Raw genomic sequence first — 18,620 nt, 5'->3', positions numbered from 1 at the left:
GGTCCAAGCTGGGCAGTATTTCTCTCTCCCTATCTCACCATCCATAGATCACCAGTGCGGCAGCCTCAAAAAGGCTCGGGCCACAGCTTTACCAATTGTCCAACACCTTCAATGTGCCTCAACACAGAGATTAAAGGGGACTATGAGTAGACAGATGGACTGGGAGGGTGAGCGGGTTAACTGTTTCCAGAATCCCTGATGTGAAATCAATAACACCTCATGAAAAGTGTTCCTGTTAATACACCACACAGCAATTCATCCTCAGGTGGTGTCAGTGAGAGGTGTGTAAGGGTGAAAACACAGGTCATATATCTGTGGGTGAGTGCATTATGGCTACATGGTGACTTGGTGAAATAGCTAACTGTGGTAGCTGTTGCAGCTTCCACCTATATCATACAATGTATAGTGTAACTGATCACATTTCAGAGGAACAATCATCAAATAATCCATTATTTGTGACAAAATAAACTAACCACAACCACACATCTCCAGTATTATTAATTTAAAGCTTGCTTATGAATATATCCAATTTTGCTAAAAACACAACTCCATGAGTCATGGTCCTTTGCCAGTATGTGATAAAATTAAGTTCAAATCAAGACCTCTTTCTGTCACCACTCTGTTCTCAAATCTTTGTCCTTTATACATACGAATGAAGTCTATTACATAATGTTTTTGAAAAAAGGGAAGTAAAATTCATAAAGGAGCATACCTTCAAGAATCTTTCCTGTTTGTTCTGCAGCTCCACCAGGTAGGACTTTGGCAACATAAGCTCCAATGTCTCCATTACTGCCAGGGACCTCTTTCCCTCCAACCACGCGGATACCCAGACCATTTCCTGTTTAGGATAAAAAACAAAGACTAGTTAGTGCCATTAGTAATTAGTCTGTGATCTTTAACATCAGCATTAAACAGCGGCTTTCTTTTGTATGTCAACACACACATGTAGACTCACCAAAACAGACAAAGAACGAGTATGGATACCCTGTGAAGCCAAAGTGCTACATATTTTAGCACAACTGATTTGAGACAGGAATTTTACTTTTTGGTATCAACTTTACCACAGAAAAATCAGTATGGTACAGAAATGTGCAATTACCATGAGACATACTGTATGTAAAATTGTCATACAGAGACAAATAGCTAAAGTAGAGGAGATTTATAGAGTGAAAACTACAGCTAATCTTAGCTGAAGCCAAAATTAGCCTACATTTACTTTTCCATTTTCCTTACCTGTAACCTGTAATTGAAAAGGTAATTATAATAATTTAGCTAATTATTTCAAATATTCCATAATAAACTAAAATTGAGAGATGGCTAAAACCAATTTTGATTTTGACTAAGTTAAACTCACGCTAAAGGTAACTAGCTTGGAGAGTAGCAGGAAGTGTCATCTCAGCCTTTGACACAAATAAAATATATGTGATGTCATTTGGTGTGGTTAGAGTATTAAAAACACATTTAATGTTTGTTGTACAAATTTATTAATATATTTAATTTATCAATATATACATACATCTATAAATAAATATTTCACTGTTCTGTAGGCACTGCATTTGTAACAGCATACATGCCAACTCCTCTACTGACTATCCACAAATCAAATGCATCTAGTATTCCTCTGCAGGTCACACATAAAAAGGCCTTCACCTACACAGAACCACAACCTCCATCATTTTACTGTATAAACGTCTTAAACATGGTTACTGCAGCATGAGCAAAATGACTCAGTTCAGCACCCGGCCCTCATAAACAAAATGCTTCCTTTGTGGGCTGTTTGTTAATTGTGTAAAATAATCCTGAGTGTGAGGGATACGCCATTTTGAGCATGGCACTGACTGATGAGCATGGATAAGAGCCAAATCAAAAGGGAAGCCAGGAAATGAAATGTCTGTCTGCTTTGAGCCTGGAGGAACGGTGTGATGGAACGTAATGGCAGGGGAAGTGACTTGCCAGTTTGTTGAGGTTTGGCATGAATATCAAGTAAATAAAATGTGTAAAGCATACTAGTCATGCTCTGTAAACCTAATGAGACGTTATGATCCATATTATTGTGTACATTTTACTGTCTTTACCCTTTTTAAATAAGTTTGAATCCATTTTATGATCATTCATATTCAATAAAAGGAAAACAATGTCTGTGCTGTAAACAGTGCATATTTGATGCAGTCAGTAAGCATTGGGGTCAATAAGATCTAATGCATGCCTCAGTCAATAACACATTAGCTTTTAATACATGCCTCTTTGAATGCACACTAGTCCTACTCATGCAGCAGCATGCTGATGGTGTTATTGAATGAAATGTAAACTGTGGTACTTTACCTGAGACACTGCGGTCTTTGGGATCCCTTTGCAGTTTGACCCTGAGGTGAGGGAAGGGGTAGAATGGGCCTTTTCCCTGTGGTCCATACACAATGGTGAGATGTTATGTATGTACAAGGTAAATGGGAAACAGTTAAGTATGGATTCTTTGCAACATGAACATATATGTGGCATTTAGGTGCCCAGTGTACAGTATGTGTGTGTGTTTTTTCTTTCCTGTTTCACCTGTCTCTTTTCTTGTCCGTTCTCTGAGCGCCCATCTCTTGGTTTGTCAAACCAGTCTGTCTCTTCTCGTCTAAGGTGGTATGCTTCAGGGATAAAAACAGGCACTACTTCAGAACCAATCTGAGAACTTGGACATTTCCATCCTACTGGAGAGAATGGATTCATTTCATTGAAAGGTGATTACAGGCCATATAGCAAAAATTTTAAAGTAAATACTAATTATAAACAGGGATAAAAATATGAGGAAGGTAAAATGGCCAAAAGAAATTTTGATTTATTATTTCACTTTTTTGTGAAAAGGAAAAAGGACGCTGAGGAACACAAAATTTTCACAGGTACTGGAAAATAAGCGGAAACAATAATGCAGTTTGAATAAAAATAGTATTAGTACAGTATGTACAGAAGCAAAATCTAAACCTATAGTGCGGTAATTTTCTATGAATGTAAATGTTGGGTATGCATATATTTTTCAATTGTTATGAAGGTGAATGTGTTTCTTCCAAAACATATGTACAGTACATCTTATATGACATTTGTAAAATTGCATATAAAATCTGTAAAATTTGTTTTGAATTGCAAGTGAAAGTGGTATTTATATGCCATTTTACAAGTGTCTTAGACCTCCCAAACATTTAGTCATCATTTTATGGAGCTCTGCATTTGACTTGTGGTGCAAGGTTAATATGTTAGCTAATGGATGACTAAAGAACTGAACTAATACTCTACCATTGGCTGCATCGTCTCTGTTCAAAGCCATCAGGGAATCACTTAGGGCTGGAATCAAGGCAAATCAGTTTACATTGCAAAATGACGGGATCCATATGAATTTAATAACAAGTAATTATGCTGCATTCAAGACAACTGCGAACTGGGACCTTTAAACTTTTAAACCAGAAAGATACAGTAAAAAATCGTACTTTCATCAGAGTCTGCACTTACTAAAACTGGCACATTTTGATGCTGCTTTAATGAAAATACTGTTCTCAGCTTTAATGAAGTACTTAATGAAACACAGTATTTATTGGGATACAATTTAGTCACTGCTGCAAGAGTACACACTGACAGTATCTTGTTTATATCAAATTAATGGTTTATTGTTTAATATCCAAGAGTTTTAAAAGAGGAGATTGTACTAAAGTGAGATTTACCCAAATTTTCTTAAAAATTTAGTTCTCTTTCCTATAGTATTAAGACACTGTTCAACACACTTTACAAAAACTGGGTCTTCTGAGTGATGATGGCTGAGAATACGGCATGCTTTCAGTAATAGAAAGTGTAGAGAAAAATAATGAAATGGAATATTTGTTCAGCAAATTAGATTTTCAGTGCTTTCTTGCATTATTGATTTTTTCCATTAGATTCTTTCCTGATTTATAATAAAAAACACAGAGAATAATGGGCCATACTAATAGAGTGCATTGTTTTTGATTAAAGTTAGGCAGTAATACCTTTAGGAAATGCATTATGAAGAACTGTATAGAAAGATTAACAGGCATAAATGTATTTCATGCAACATAAAGTCACTGATGTATCACAATACATACAAGCAAGTATTCACGACAAGACATGCAATTTAAAGTTTTGTATTTATTACACATATGTAAGTGTTGCAACCAAATATCATGCATTTCAAACATAAAAACAATCAAGGTCTTTCTACTGTGACTCTTGACATTTTTTTATGACATTATAATGCAGTGAGGGTTTAATCTATAGTTTGTTATCATAATAACTAAACCCACAAATACGTTTATAAACTTAAATGTGATTATGAAATACACCAATAATATCCACTATCCACTTTACACAACTATCCAAAGATATACTCCATGTACCGTTGGTACCGCTATGTTACAGTACAATATACTGTCATTTTGAAGAGTCATTTTAGAAGAACTGGCTCAATTGATAGAATTCTGGACCAATTATGTAAATTTCAAGTGGGGAGGCACTTTTTCAGTGTATCATTTGTGAAAAAATAATTAGTTTTCTAAATCTGACATAAGTTCAACTATTGTGCCTCAAGCCTCGTTTACTTAGTAGGATTTGAGCAACTTGAAAATCTGAATAGAAACAGCTACAAATGACAGCATGCTCTAAATAAAATATGGACTGCCACAAGCAGAAGCCTCCCACACATTGTAGCTGTAACATAAAGTTAGACTGTACGATGCCATGCAGCGAAATAATATAGGAAACGGTTACACAACATCTTGAATGCAAGGAGAAACACAGTGCATGCATAAAGATTCAAGCCCATACTATAAGACATAGAGCACAATGTACAAAAGTATGCATGCACACCAGATCTCATCAGAGTGACCAAATGTACCAGAAAATAAAATGAAGATATATTCACCAAAGTTATGGTTGAACATGAAAACGTGAAAACGTCGAAACATGCAGACTTTCAATAAATACACAATAGCTAAATATTACCCACATTGGTACTAAACGCATGCAAGACAAACAAATATCACACACTCTCAAGGATGAAACATTAAATAGAAAAAGAGAGACAGCGTGACAAGTATGTTTTTTACCTTCACTATCTGACATGGTGCCCTGAAGGTCATCCAGAAGCACATAACCCCTACCCCTGGTTGGCTCTTCCCTGATATGTTGCTGCTGCTGGGAGTCCTGCAAGGAGAGGCAGGAACCAAACTGGTCTCTTGAATCAGCTGAGATGGGTGGCAGAGGTCCAGCCGATGCACGTGCCATGCCCATAGGCTGCCCAACAGGGCTCAAGGGACTCTCTTCCTCTGAGTTCTGGGCCACTATAGGTATTCGGCCACGTCCACTTTGCACAATAGGAAGGCTGGTGGGTTTAGTGCGACCAGAGGGGGTTTGATAACTTGGTCCGTCTCCAGATGCTTCACCGTCCCCTTTAAGCCTCAATGAGGAGCTGGAAGGGTCCCTTTTGATAGACAAGTCCAGGCCATAGCAAGACGTGGGCCTGGATGAGGGTCTTGAGCGGCTACCACTAGGATAAGCAGAGTCCAATCCCAAACTCTGGCCCAAATTTAGTGACCCAGCCAAGTTGGCACCCAAGGTGGACCCAAGGTACTTTTGCTGCTCAGCAATATTCTTACGAAGGCCAAAGGTAATTTCATCCTGCATAAGCCGGCTGGATCTTGGAGATGCACTCGTAGACCCCAGATAGCTGGTATAGTCTGTTTCCAGACCTCTGCTGTCTGTAATAGAGGAATACTTGGAGGAGATTTTAGGATCTAATAGTGGAGTCTTGTGTTTTTGGTACAACATAGATGCTGGGAGTTGTTTAGCTGCCTGCTTCTCTAGAGTAAGTCGACTGATGCTGTATTTTTCTGACTTTGGGTAGTGTCTTTGGGAGTAACTAGAGATGCTAGTGCTTGGCGTATAGTAGTGCTGGGAGAGACCTGTCAGTTGTTCTAAGTTTTCTGTCCCACCCGTACTTCTCCTAAACTCTTGCTTAAGCTGCTGCTTCAGGAGTTTCAGTTCATATGGTTCCTCCATTGTATCCTCTTCATCAGGGGTCTTTCCAAAAGTATGAAGTCTGGAGGTGGATCCCAGATAGTCAGTAGACCCCAGATCTGCAGCACTTCTTCGCAGCAGCTTCTCTGCCTTGGCTAGCTCCCTCTCAGCCAGGCTATAAGATGAAGACAGGCCTGTGGAGCTCTTAGCCAGTTCTGCAGCGTCTTCCAGCAGCATGTAACTCCGAGGCGTATGGTGATCTACATCTGGGTAATAGGAATCAGAGACAGCTGACATGGGGCTACCTGCTATACTTCCCACCTCCAAGGCTCTGAGGTCTAGGTGGTTGCCGTATTTGTCATACTTGACTCCCAGGTAAGCTGAAGATGTGGGATCAGGCTGGCGACTAATGACATCATATTTAGTTGCATCCAGCTCTGAGAGGAGGGCTGCTTGTCTGGCAGCTTTCTGCTGCAACAAGAGCATCTGGTGGTAACTCTGCTGCTGGGAGCTAGTGAGCGAGGGGACAGAGGAATAGATGGAATGAGACTGGTAGGACTGGGGTGTCTGATACAGAGTCTGCTGGTATTGGCTTTGTGGGTATTGATACTGGGAGTATTTTCCATACTCATGCTTGGTTTGAGGTGGGACAAAGTCATCCAATTCTGACTGAGGAGCTGTCCTGGGACGTTCAAGACCATGACCTTCAATCTCTTCATCTTCACCACCTCCATGCCCACCTCTAGTCTCTCGGATGTTACTAACCTCACTGTCTGACATGTAATCTCTGTCCTCAGCAACACTCTGTAAGTAGGCCCTTTCTCTCTTCTCTCTCTCTTTCAGCAGCGCATCTTTTCTCCGATTAATGCCCATCTCCAAATATCTCAACTTGGCATCAATCTCTTTCTCCTCCTCATCGAGCTCTGCTTGTCGTTTGCGGAGCTTGGAAGACTCACGTTCCACCAGATCTAGCTCACGATCAATGTCTTGCAGAATCTTGGCACGTGCCATGTTAGAATTGCGGCACATTCTTCGGCGGGCAGAACCAGTGCTGTATGCTGTCTGGCTACTGGTTGTGGACTCATCCTCTGACGGTGGATTGGGGAGAGTCCTCTTCACCTTCTTTTGAGTGCCTGTTGGTGTGCCACCTGAGCCTTTCCCCTGTGGGAAAAATAAATGAAAAATTTATTAGCACTTTAGAAATTGTATTAAACCGTTTTCTTAATCTACCTAATAAATGAGTCAGCTTTTTGTAAAAATGAAGTTCTCTGAACCATATTAATCAGATAAAATTAGCATGAGGTAATTGCAAAATATTGCATGATTTCATATATGTAATCAAATGTTTAAAAATGGGAAAAGGATGTCAATTCTGGTCATGACTATAAATTAGGAGGTGAAAATTGTGTATTTGAATGTATAAAAGGTTATTAGAAAACACATGTATTGATCACCCTTTGTACATCCCTGTTAAATATGTATTCCTGCCCAAAAATGGTACCGACTACTTGCTAAATTGTACAATCCTAAGTGTAGTCTCATAAGAAGTAATTTATTCACATTAAGCCTCTATGGATATCTGACAGCTCAATATTTTCCTGCAAGCTCAGCTTATTTCCCATCCTTTTATGTATGTATGAGATTCTCAGCAGTGAATTGCCGAGGCAGAAAACTGACTTCCATACCCCATGGGGGCCAAGAGCAACATAGGATGTCTAAGCGGGTATGCGCAACCTGTTCAGTTGTTTCTTTTATGACTATGTTCCATTCTGTATGTCAGCAAACAAAAAATTCAAATATTACTTTGAATGTTTTCATCGCACATAATACAGTATTTAAGTAGAAAATGCCTACTGTAATTCTTAAAGTTATACAGCTGAATTTAAGCTTTTACATATAATATGTATTAGTATGAACATTCAAGTCTGCACTGGGTAACTTTGCTAATGTCTCTATTGTCAGAATGTGAGGTTGGTACATCCCTTGGGCTAAGGTCACACCAATTTACAGGATAAAAATAGTATAGCACTGAATGCAGGATATATGCATATCCCAAGCATTAGACTGATTTAAGTATAACTACATTTCCTTGTATACCAGGCTCATAGAAATATTCTATGACAAAAAAAAGTATGTCTTTGGTTGACTCACCATCCTATTTAATCTATTAAATAGTTATTTTTTCAGTTGTTCCTCTATGTTTGAGTTATCCAACTGTTTAGAGGAGCATTTAGCAGTCATGGTGCAGCAAACTGTGTGAATTGCCACTTCTAAGGCCACAAATGGCAGCAGTATTCCTTCTTACTAACATACATGCATGCCACACAGTATGATGTGCAAGTTTCTTCATGCAAACGTGAAGAGAACATGCAAACTCTTGCTCCGGGGCAGGAATGCTAACTACTGAGCCATCATGTCACTTGTGCTACATGAGCGTGACATGAAAAAGGATGGTTTTGTTGGTGTTCCAAGATGCTTGACTTGTATGGAGCAATAATTCTTGGATTATATTAATCCACAGGATAATATCTGAAAACTTTAATAATTTATACTATACTATACTGGTGATCTTATCTTGTTTGTTGTGTACACTGTACAAATATTTACTCATGTATGCTGCTGAATAAAAATAGTGTAAAGCCTATTGCCACAATGAACCAAGAAAAACTAACATCACTGGAGCTATTACTGTGGTATTTTATCAATAAATTTGCTCAAACTAGAAAAACTTCTCCATAAACAACTGGACAACATTTCTAACTTAAGTGCTACTCACAGTATAGCTATCACCATACTGGGTGCCAGATGTTGCCTTTTCTTCTCCTGTTGGACTCATGGGCTTGGGGTCAGACATGGATCTCTGCATGGCTTTTGGTCCCCTGGGACTTGCTGGAGAGGCTTTTGATGGATCTGTACTTCCCCTTAGCTTTTGTGGGCTTGTATCACCCAGTGATTTCTCATAGGACACAAACTCAAGGGATTTGCTGGGGGATATGCAGGGGGATATGGGGGAATAGAGCACTTTTGGAGATTTAGGAGGGGCTTGAAGCGTAGAGGAATCAACTTTGAGGTTAGGAGACTGGCCTATTTCTAAGGGGGTAGGTCGTTTCTTTGGTGAGGTCCTCTCAGAGTCCGACAGCTCCATCCTGGTGTCCATTCTAATGTTTCCCTCTGTATCTGTTTGTATAGAAATCTCAGTATGGGCTTGAAGAGACATCTCTGACTGGCCACCTCTATCACCCCTGGCCGTGCGTGGCCGGCTTTGTCGGCTTCTGGTCTGAGCTTCCCATTCCTCTTGATCCTCATCGTCAGTCTGCACACAACTGTCAACACTCTTTTTAGCACTTCTCTTTTTTCTCCCTGCTGTGTAAGCTTTGCTGACAGTCTCATCCTCATCATCTGTCTGGCATCCACTATCCGTAATTTTCCGGGCCAGCACTGTGCCATCAGGTCCTAAGACAAGTGCCTCCTGCAAGCCATGCCCTGGCATGTCCCCACCAGGGTACATCTGACGAAGCTTTTGCTCTTCCAGTTGCACCCGCAGTTGCTCTTGAAGTCTCTGAATCTGCTCAAGCTGCTGCTGTTGTTGGGCATAGGTTTCTTTCTGCATCATTAAGTGAGCCTGTCTTTCCTCTTCTTGTTGGGCCAGGATCTGCTGCTTCATAGCCTGCAGCTCCTCCAGTTCCTTCTGTACTAGGAGCTGTTCTTGCTCACGGAACCGCTGAATCTCCTGGCGCTCCCACTCTAATTCCTCAGCCAGGCGCTGTTGCTTGAGTTTCTCCATCTCTAGCCTCTCACGCTCTACCTGATATTGGCCATCCCCAGGAACCATGGGTGAGGACAGAGCTTCCAGTGAAGCAGCTATGGCCTCCAGGGATGCATCAGTGTAGGTGTCAAGGGATAAAGAGGTTGTTGCTGTGGTGACTGAATCAGCAGCAGTAGTACCCCCTCTAGAGATCTCCAGATTGAGTGGGGCATCTCCCTGTTCTTCTGTTGCAGTAGTGGAGATGGTGGACAGGAAACTGTGGGACCGGGTAAGTGGCAAGCTCTGGAGGTTGGACAGGGAAGGCATGGTGTCGCTGGTATGCATACCTGACAGAGTGTTGTATGTTGTACTAAAGATGGACCCAGGTTGGGTGGTAATGGCATACGTAGATGGGATTGGTGCTGCAACAGAGGAATAGACCACGCCATTTGATGACCTCAAGACGCTGCTTGTACCAAAGAGTGTACCAACTGCACTTGTAACTCTGGCTTGGGAATAGGGTGGAATTGTCATTCCTGCGTAAGTCCCTTTCTTGGAGTAGTCAACAGCTTCACCTGTCAAAAGTCAAAAATATCAGTTGAGTCCAAATATTTCAGACTTATTCAATTTTGAAGCAAGCCATGCCTTATCCAAATTATGAAAAAGGGCGGAGAAGGGAAAAAAAACCTCCAATGTTGAGAAGTGCAACAAGCATATACAAGATGTACAGTAACAGCATGCGGGCACATGCAAAAGCATTATGATGACAGAACAAAAAAAAAGAAAAGAAAAAAGAATTGTCCATGCAAAATAAAAATAAAAAGCAAAAACAAACAAAAATGTTTGCCACGTTAGCCGTGAATGAGTGGTGGCAGTTCAAAGTGACATTTAAGTGACAGGTCTGCAATGTCACTGCACTGACCTGCATCAGAAAGCTTTGCTGAGGTAAGATCTACTGCACCCTCTGTGGTGCCACTGAAATTATAGCTGTTCTTACTCTTATAAAAGAACAGGCCAGCTTCTGCTAGGTTTGTGTCTGACATCGATGGTTTAATTCCACCGAACCCTCTCATGCCATAAGGTGATCGGTCATACTGATAATGGTCATCACGATATCCAAAACGGTCTTCAGGCAAGGGTGTGGTAGGTTGCTGAGCAGTGCAGCTTCTGGCAAATGGGAGCTTGTAGACAACATCACAGCATACAGCTCTTTTTCCTGCAGTCAGATCCACTGGTTTGCCATCATCATCTGTGATTACAGCTGTGACCGTTTCTGCCGAAGCACCATCTACGGATACCACAGTTTGGAATGGTTTTGTTGTGCTAAGATCAACAGCTCCTGCCACTGTGGTTGTACCCGTATTCAATCCATTGGCAACACAACTTGCAACACAAGTTGGTGCAATAGTGACAGGAGTGGTGGTCTGGAAAGTTCCTCCACCTGTGCTTGATCCAACTGAGAGGTTGATGGGGATCTCTGTGCCAACATGATTGGAGGGCTGAGAATCAATTGGCCGATAAATAATTTGAGAAACAGGCTCAAACGCTTTATTTTTTGTTAGCTGAAGGGGCACTGAAGATGCTTGAGACATATCTAGTTTGTCACATCGCTGGAGTGTTGCAGCACAGGTCACAATGGTGATACTATCCGTCACTATAGAGACAGTAGATGATTCAGCACTGAGGTTGACCACCGATGACTGCACTGCACTGTTTTGGCGACTGACATCAGTCACAAAGGACTGACGTCTTGAGTCTGTGCCAGCAGAAAGATCCACACCATTCCTGCCTGATTCTGGGTCGACCTTCATAGTCCTAAGATCTACCACCTCAGAAGGTTGGAAGGCCTGTCCATTCTGTGCAGGCATTGGGGACTTAGGTTTCTCCATTGAGATTGGGACACCATTTGCCCTTGGAGCCGGCACTGGTGGTGGTGTCCTTTCATGAACAACTGAGACAGTTGTCCTTTGGACTTCTGTGGTGACCACTTGAGAGATGAGGTTAGGCATAACCACAGGTGGCTGTGCTGAGGCAGATATAGCCTCAATTATGTGACAAGAACTAGATACGTGTTTTTCTGGGCCACAAATCTCTTGGCTTTCAATGGATTCTGTGACTCGTGTGTATGCCAGAGGCACCCTGGTTGTTTGAGGAGGGGTTGGTTTTGGATGCTGCTGTGGATATGACTGAGGTTGAGGCTGTGGTTGGTAATAACTTTGGGGCTGAGCTTGGTGTGAAGGAGATGCTGGGCCATGGCTACTGGGAGCTTGAGTTGAGACACTGTCTACTGGAGAGCTGGGCTGAGATGGCAGTGTGATGACCACATATGTGTCACGAAGATTGCTGGCATATCTTGGAGAAGAAGGAGACTTTGGTGAGGGCTGAAACTGCTTGGTCTCAGAAGAGGGGCTCAGATTGAGGGCTATGTCAGGAGGACCAGTGGGAAGTGCAGTTGGTCTTGGTGGATGTGGGACATGGGCAGGTGAAGAAGGCTGTGAGCCAGGCTTTGGTGCAATTGGTGGTTTGACACCATGTCCTGGTCTGTGGCTATCGCCAATCCCAGCAGGAATGGATGGCTTTGGGGGAACAGGAGGGGGAACATGAGGTTTGTATGTTGGTGTAACTGCTTGTCTTGTAGGTGGTCCTTGGGCTGTAGTCATAGCCACTGTCTCTGGTCTGGTTGGAGCTGCTGAAGCCTGAGGTGGAAGTGGAACTGGAGGTTTCCTGGGAAAAACAGTAGGTTTTGGTGGGGTGGGGGGAGGCAGTGGTGGTGCAACAGGTACTTCTGCTTTTTCCTGAGAATTAGCCCTACGCAGGACGCTTGGCTTAGGGGGCACAGGTGGGGCAGTTGACACTACACTGGGAATACTGGGTGTGTACTGGGGAACTGTGGGCAAGGGTGATACACTGGCAATAACAGGGACCGACACTCTTGTGAATGCACTAGATAAGTCGACAACATCAGCCTGGGATGCTGCAATTGTGGTGTGAGATTGCTGATCCGCTGTGGATGATGGAGAAGACTCAGAAAACACTCCAACAGGTTCAGTTTCTGTTGGTGATGTTGTGTCTGATACTGGAGTAATCTCCTCTTCCTTTCTTATCATACTCTCGTCATCAGAGGACAACTCTCCTGAAGAGCACTGCGTCACCTTTAAGTCCGGGATGGGGTGGAGTGCCCTTCTAGATGCGGTGGCTTCCATTTCTGGCTCCTGCTGAGTTGGACTTGTTCCGGGAGTCAGCACTCTTTTCATTAGCTCTTCATAGGCTGCTTCAGCATCCAACAATGGCTTCCCGTCTTTGGCCAGTGTTACTGGACTGCTTTTAGTGAAGGTGTTTTCAGCAGGTTCCAACACAATTTCTGGATTAGTGCTTTCCTTTTTCGGCTGCATATTTTGATATTCCTGCTCCAGCTGCATGAATTCCTTCCTCTTCTTTATCATGTCTTCATAAACTTCATCTGGTGATCTCAGCTTTTTGGTCTGAGAGGGAACAACAATCTTCTCTGGCTCTCCAAAATCAACTGCTGAATTGTCGATAAGAGATGCATAGGCATAGTCTTCAATGAGCATGCCTCCATAAAGGGACTCTTTTCCTGGTTGAATCTCACCTTTATCAAGGGTTGGAGACTTAGCCCTCAGCATTATTTCCTCATAAGCCTCATCAGCAGATTTAAGAGATTTTTTCTGTGATTTATCAGTATTTTGATCTTCTGTTGGGGAGTGAAGAGATACAGATGTAGGCAGCTGATATGTTTTCTGGACTGCTGCAATCTTTGCAGCATGGATTTCAAACCCTTCGGGATCTGATTCAATACTAGGGGAGAAATCCGAGCAGGATGATCGTCTGATCTCTTCCATTTCAGCTTCTTGCCTCAGTTCTTCAGTTGGTGAGGCATCTTCAATGGGGGAAAGGTTGCTCGGTGGTGTCTTCGGGCGCTCTCGCCTCCTCTGTGCTCGAATCTCTTCTTTGTCTTTCTTGGATTTTTTCCCTGAGCCCTTCTGTTTTTCTTGCTCCCTGAGCAGCTCCTCTTCTTCCCGTAACTCTTCCTCCTCAGAGGAGTCTTCAATAGTTGGCAGCATTTGACCAGGTTGTCTGTGTTTGGCTTTCCTGTGTTGTTTACCTTCATCAGAACGGATATGGCTGGGACTGCTACTGTCACTGTCTTCATCCAGTGATGAGAGGGATGTTGGGGATGTCCCAGGAGTGAAGCTGGATGCATGTAGACTGGATGACCCCTCACCTCTAGACCGATCATCTGGAGAGTCTGTAAGGCTTTCCATTTCAAGCTCTCCATCATCATTAGTTATGCGCATAGGGCAGCTGGTTGCATTCAGCTCCATACTTTGGAATTTGCGAACTGCAGTACCACTTTGATTCTCCTCTTCATTTGCTTCTGGTCCCCCTTTGTCTATGTCAGGTTTATCCAATGAGCCATGGAGTTGTTTATCCTCTCCATCATCTGGACTTATAGTGCTTTTCTTTGTAAGTCGCCGGGCTTTTCCTGACGTGCTCCTCTCTACAGCCTCTGTTTTCTTCTGCTCCATTTGTTTTTTCTCGTTCTCTCTGATCTTTCGCCGGATTAGGTTTTCCTCATCAGATGGGGAAGCATCCTCATTCTCACTCATTTCCATTATTTGTTTCCGAATAAATTCTTCATCATCCCCTGACATTGGGCTTTCTTTTCCAAAGCTTTCACTGCTATCATCCAGGGAATCTGCTCTGACATCCATGGGGACAAGGAGCTTTTTCTTTGTGGTACCTTTGGTATTCTTCTCAGATAGTTCTCTGTCATCTTCTGAGCTAGGCGAGTCAGGTGAGAGAGGAAGGACCTCTAATTTACGTCTGGTCTTTAGGGTGTCTGTTAGTTTCTCCTCCTCATCCTTCAGTTGTGTGTTTGCCTGGGCCTCAAGAATGGGAAGGACTGTGTTTTCCAGCTTTGCTAGGTCTGATGGGCTGGTGGGACTGCTCTCCTTTGCAGCCATTTCTTTATCTCCAGGCTCTTTCAGGGTCTCCACTGTTTTCACCTGCTGGATTGAAAAAAAGACAGAAGTAAGTTTTTTCCTCAGATACTACAAGAAGAAAAAATTATATAATAAATATTTAAATTTTTTGAGCATGTTAGATGCTTTTTAGAAATGTCTTTAGAAATAAAACAAATGCTGTGCGAAGGTAATCGTATGATCTACCACTACTTGTGCTTAATACTATGGTCACCTCAGCAACTGCATCTTCATCACTGGGTTTTCTCTGAGGCTGAGCTTTAGCCTCCTCTTTCTCCTCCACATTAGTGTTCCCCTCCTCTGGGCCTTTGTCCTGCTCACTAACTTCAGAGACTGGGATTTCAGGTTCTGCTACAGGGACTGAAGCTACTGATACAGACGCACCTCCATTTTCAAAAGCTTCTTCCGTCTTTGATATTGTGTTCTCTCCTACATCAAACTGTGCAGTGGCGTCTTTGTCACAGACTGTGCTTGCCTCTGATAATGGAATAGTTTCCTGGATATTGCCAGCAACAGGTTGTGGCTCACCCTCTTTTTTGTAAAGTTTTGCTTCCTCCTCTTTGACTGACGGCTCTGTAACTTTCTCGAGCTGTTTCTCATCACTGCCCGTCTGAGCTAATGCCTCCCTCTCTACCTCATATTGATTTTCAGCAATGCTGGTTGTCTTTTGTGAACCAGCCTCTATCTCATCCTGAATGAGTTTCTCTTCACAGGCCTGATCACTAACTTGTGTCTCACTAATAACAGCTGAGGATGACACCATCTCTATACTTTCCACTGGGTTCTCAACACTGACCTTTTCCTGCTCTTTAGAATCAGGAGGTGGGGGAACAACTGTTTCCTCAGATTTATCATCTTCTTTTAACATGGTATCTAAAGGTGTCTGCTTTTCCTCTTTCTGCGCAACACTCTCTGCTTCTTTCTCCTCTGATTTCTCTGGCAATGACACTGTCTCAACAAGGCTTTCCTCGACAGGTGATGGTTCATGTTTTCTTCCAGCTTCTATCTCTTTATGTGTTTGTATCTCTTCTTTTGGGATTTCTTCAGTGACAGTCTGAGCTGTTTCTGTCTCAGTAGACGAGGATGCTAGACTTGAATTTGCATTATTAAGCTCCTCCTCTGGAGGTTTCTGGTCATTTGTCCTCTCAGTTGTGTTCTGTTCAGTTGCTTCTTCTTCTAAAGCTTTCCCTCCTTCAGCTTTCACCTCAGTGGAACTATCTGCAGCTGCATTCATCTGAACTGCCTCATCTCCAAAGGCTTTGTCATTAGATGATTTATTCTCAGCGCCTGCCTCCTCAATAGCTCTCTCCTCAACAGTTTCTTTTTCAGCAACTTTCTCCTCAATTATTTTTTCTTTACTTGTTTCCTCGCCAGACTTCTCATGTATTTCCTGCTTAACTGTTTCCCCTTTGGTAACAACTTCCTCAAATGCTTTTGTCTCAGTCATGTTCTCCTCGTTTGCTTTCTCGAGAGCTCTGGTTTCTCCTTCGACTGGAGCAACAGATGGTGACTTATCTGCTAGGTTAGGTGCTCCAGGTTTGTCCTCTTTTTCTATGGGTTTCTTTTCCGATTCATTAGCCTGACTTTTCTCCTCTGAAGCTGGGACAGGATGTTTTTCTGACTCTACTGAAGAGCTTTCAGATTCTACGCTTTTCGCTGGCTCTTTTTTTAATTCTTGCTGGGTCTTGTCAGGTTTATGGACCTCAACGTTGTCAACGTGGTCTACAGGAGGAGGATGAGGAGCATCTTTTGTGAGTGCTGGCTTCTCTACTACTGCTTCTGGTTTTGCCTTTATTTCTACAGTATTTTCAGCCTTGATATTGGGCGCTACAATGTCATCCTCAAGTTTTTTAGTGATGTCTGTTTGCTCCACATTAAAATGTGTGTTTACTGTAACTGCTGGAGGAGCTTGGGGTTCATCTATCTGGGGTTTCTCAACTGGCTTTTCAATTTCAACCTCAACTGTTTGCTCCTCTTTTACATCTGTAGCTGCAGAATCTGGCTTTGAATCAAGGTGAACTGAAACTTTCTGTGTAACTGCTTCAGGGATCACGACAGGCTTTGGCTCAACTGAATTTGTTGTCACTTCTGGAAGATTTTCTGGAGTAGGCTCCACTTTCTCATTATCTGTCAGGGGAGCTGCAGCCTCACTCTGACTAATCTTGGGATTTGGCTCTGTTCCTACCTCAGCAGGGACTGTTGTCTTGTCTAAACCTGTATTAGCCAATAGATTTTGCGTCTCACTTTCCAAAGGGACGGAAAGGTCCTCTCTCGCGCTCACAGGGCTACTCTGTTGTTGCTCAACTGCTGGGATTTCACTGACAGGTGCACTCTGTGCTTGTTGTTCAACATTAGATGGCTCTATTTTAGAGTGACGATTTTCCTCTGTGGCTTTCTCACTGCAACTCAGTTGTTGCTCAACTGCTGGGATTTCATTCACAGTTGCACTTTGTGTTTGTTGGTCAGAATCAGACGACTCTTTCTTAGGGTCAGGATGGTCCCCTGCTGTTTTCTCGCAGCTACTCTGTTGCTCAACTACTGGGATTTCGCCAGTAGTTTCACTCTGTGTTTGTTCAGTAGAATGAGATGGCTCTGTCTCAGGGTGAGGCTTGTCCTCTGCTAGTTTCTCACTGCTACTCTGTTGTTGCTCAACTGCTGTGATTTCACTGACAGTTGCACTTTGTGTTTGTTGATCAGTATTAGATGGTTCTGTCTCAGGGTGAGGATGGTCCTCTGCTGTTTTCTCGCAGCTACTCTGTTGCTCAACTAGTGGGATTTCACCAGTAGTTTCACTCTGTGTTTGTTCAGTAGAATGAGATGGCTCTGTCTCAGGGTGAGGATTGTCCTCTGCTAGTTTCTCACTGCTACTCTGTTGTTGCTCAACTGCTGGGATTTCACTAGTAGTTTCACTTTGTGTTTTTTGATCAGAATCAGATGGCTCTGTCTCAGGGTGAGGATGGTCCTCTACTGTTTTGTCAGAGCTACTCTGTTGCTCAACTGCTGGGGTCTCACTGACAGCTGCACTTTGTGTTTGTTGATCAGAATTAGATGGTTCTGTCGCAGGGTGAGGATGGTCCTCTGCTGTTTTCTCACAGCTACTCTGTTGCTCAACTACTGGAATTTCACTGGTAGTTTCACTCTGTGTTTGTTCAATAGAATGAGATGGCTCTGTCTCAGGATGAGGATTGTCCTCTGCTGTTTTCTCAGAGCTACTCTGTTGTTGCTCAACTGCTGGGATCTCACTAGTAGTTTCACTCTGTGTTAGTTCATTAGAATTAGATGGCTCTGTCTCAGGATGAGGATGGTCCTCTGCTGTTTTCTCAGGTACAGCTTCTGAAATCAGAGCTTCTTGTTCAGGCTGAATTACAGGCTCAGACACTGGTTCAGCTGCTAGAGGTTCTTTTTGTTCATTTGATTGTGGTGTTTCCTGAGGAGTGCTATTAGGAGGAGGGGCACTAACAGAAAGAGAAGCATCATTATCAGGTGAAACTGATGCATCAGGTGTGAGGATGGTTGTGGGCTCTACCTTGGTCTCAGGAGCAGGTGGGGTTGGGTCTGCTGCTTCTACTACAGGTTTGCTATCTACAGCAGCAGGGGCAGGGGTGGCAGAGGGAGCAGGAGCAGGAGCAGGAGCAGGAGCAGGAGCAGGTGGCTGCTTCTTTGGGGAAGCCATGGATGGAGGTGGCATGTCTCCCAGCTGGCCTGACATGGCTCTTTGGGTCTGACAGTTGAGGCAAAGCCATTCTTTCTGTAAGACAAAGACATGAAGAAATTGTTAGTAATTAGTATGAATTCTTAGAATCGGTCCCTGCAATATGATTTCTACCACTAAATTAGAAAATACAAACCACCAATATGTGTGAAATGTCTTG

The 18,620-nt window shown here is 42.9% G+C and overlaps 1 protein-coding gene across 1 annotated transcript in view; it reads right to left on the bottom strand.

Moving 5' to 3' along the window:
• Window positions 1–18,620, bottom strand: part of pcloa (piccolo presynaptic cytomatrix protein a) — a 59,321-nt gene that overhangs the window by 18,597 nt on the left and 22,104 nt on the right. Inside the window, exons 4-11 of the mRNA XM_087180092.1 lie at window positions 14,963–18,496; window positions 10,668–14,775; window positions 8,777–10,320; window positions 5,091–7,161; window positions 3,274–3,321; window positions 2,548–2,630; window positions 2,323–2,398; window positions 713–838 (exon numbers count right to left, since the gene is read on the bottom strand). Coding sequence (XP_087036218.1) covers window positions 713–838; window positions 2,323–2,398; window positions 2,548–2,630; window positions 3,274–3,321; window positions 5,091–7,161; window positions 8,777–10,320; window positions 10,668–14,775; window positions 14,963–18,496 — 11,590 coding nt within the window. The remainder of the gene's footprint in view (window positions 1–712; window positions 839–2,322; window positions 2,399–2,547; window positions 2,631–3,273; window positions 3,322–5,090; window positions 7,162–8,776; window positions 10,321–10,667; window positions 14,776–14,962; window positions 18,497–18,620) is intronic.

Source organism: Seriola lalandi, unplaced genomic scaffold (genome assembly GCF_002814215.2).
Source record: "Seriola lalandi dorsalis isolate HSWRI2012SDOR001 ecotype SW California unplaced genomic scaffold, Sedor1 jcf7180002054889, whole genome shotgun sequence".
Lineage (NCBI taxonomy): Eukaryota > Metazoa > Chordata > Actinopteri > Carangiformes > Carangidae > Seriola > Seriola lalandi.
This window is presented reverse-complemented; position numbering and strand designations above follow the sequence as displayed.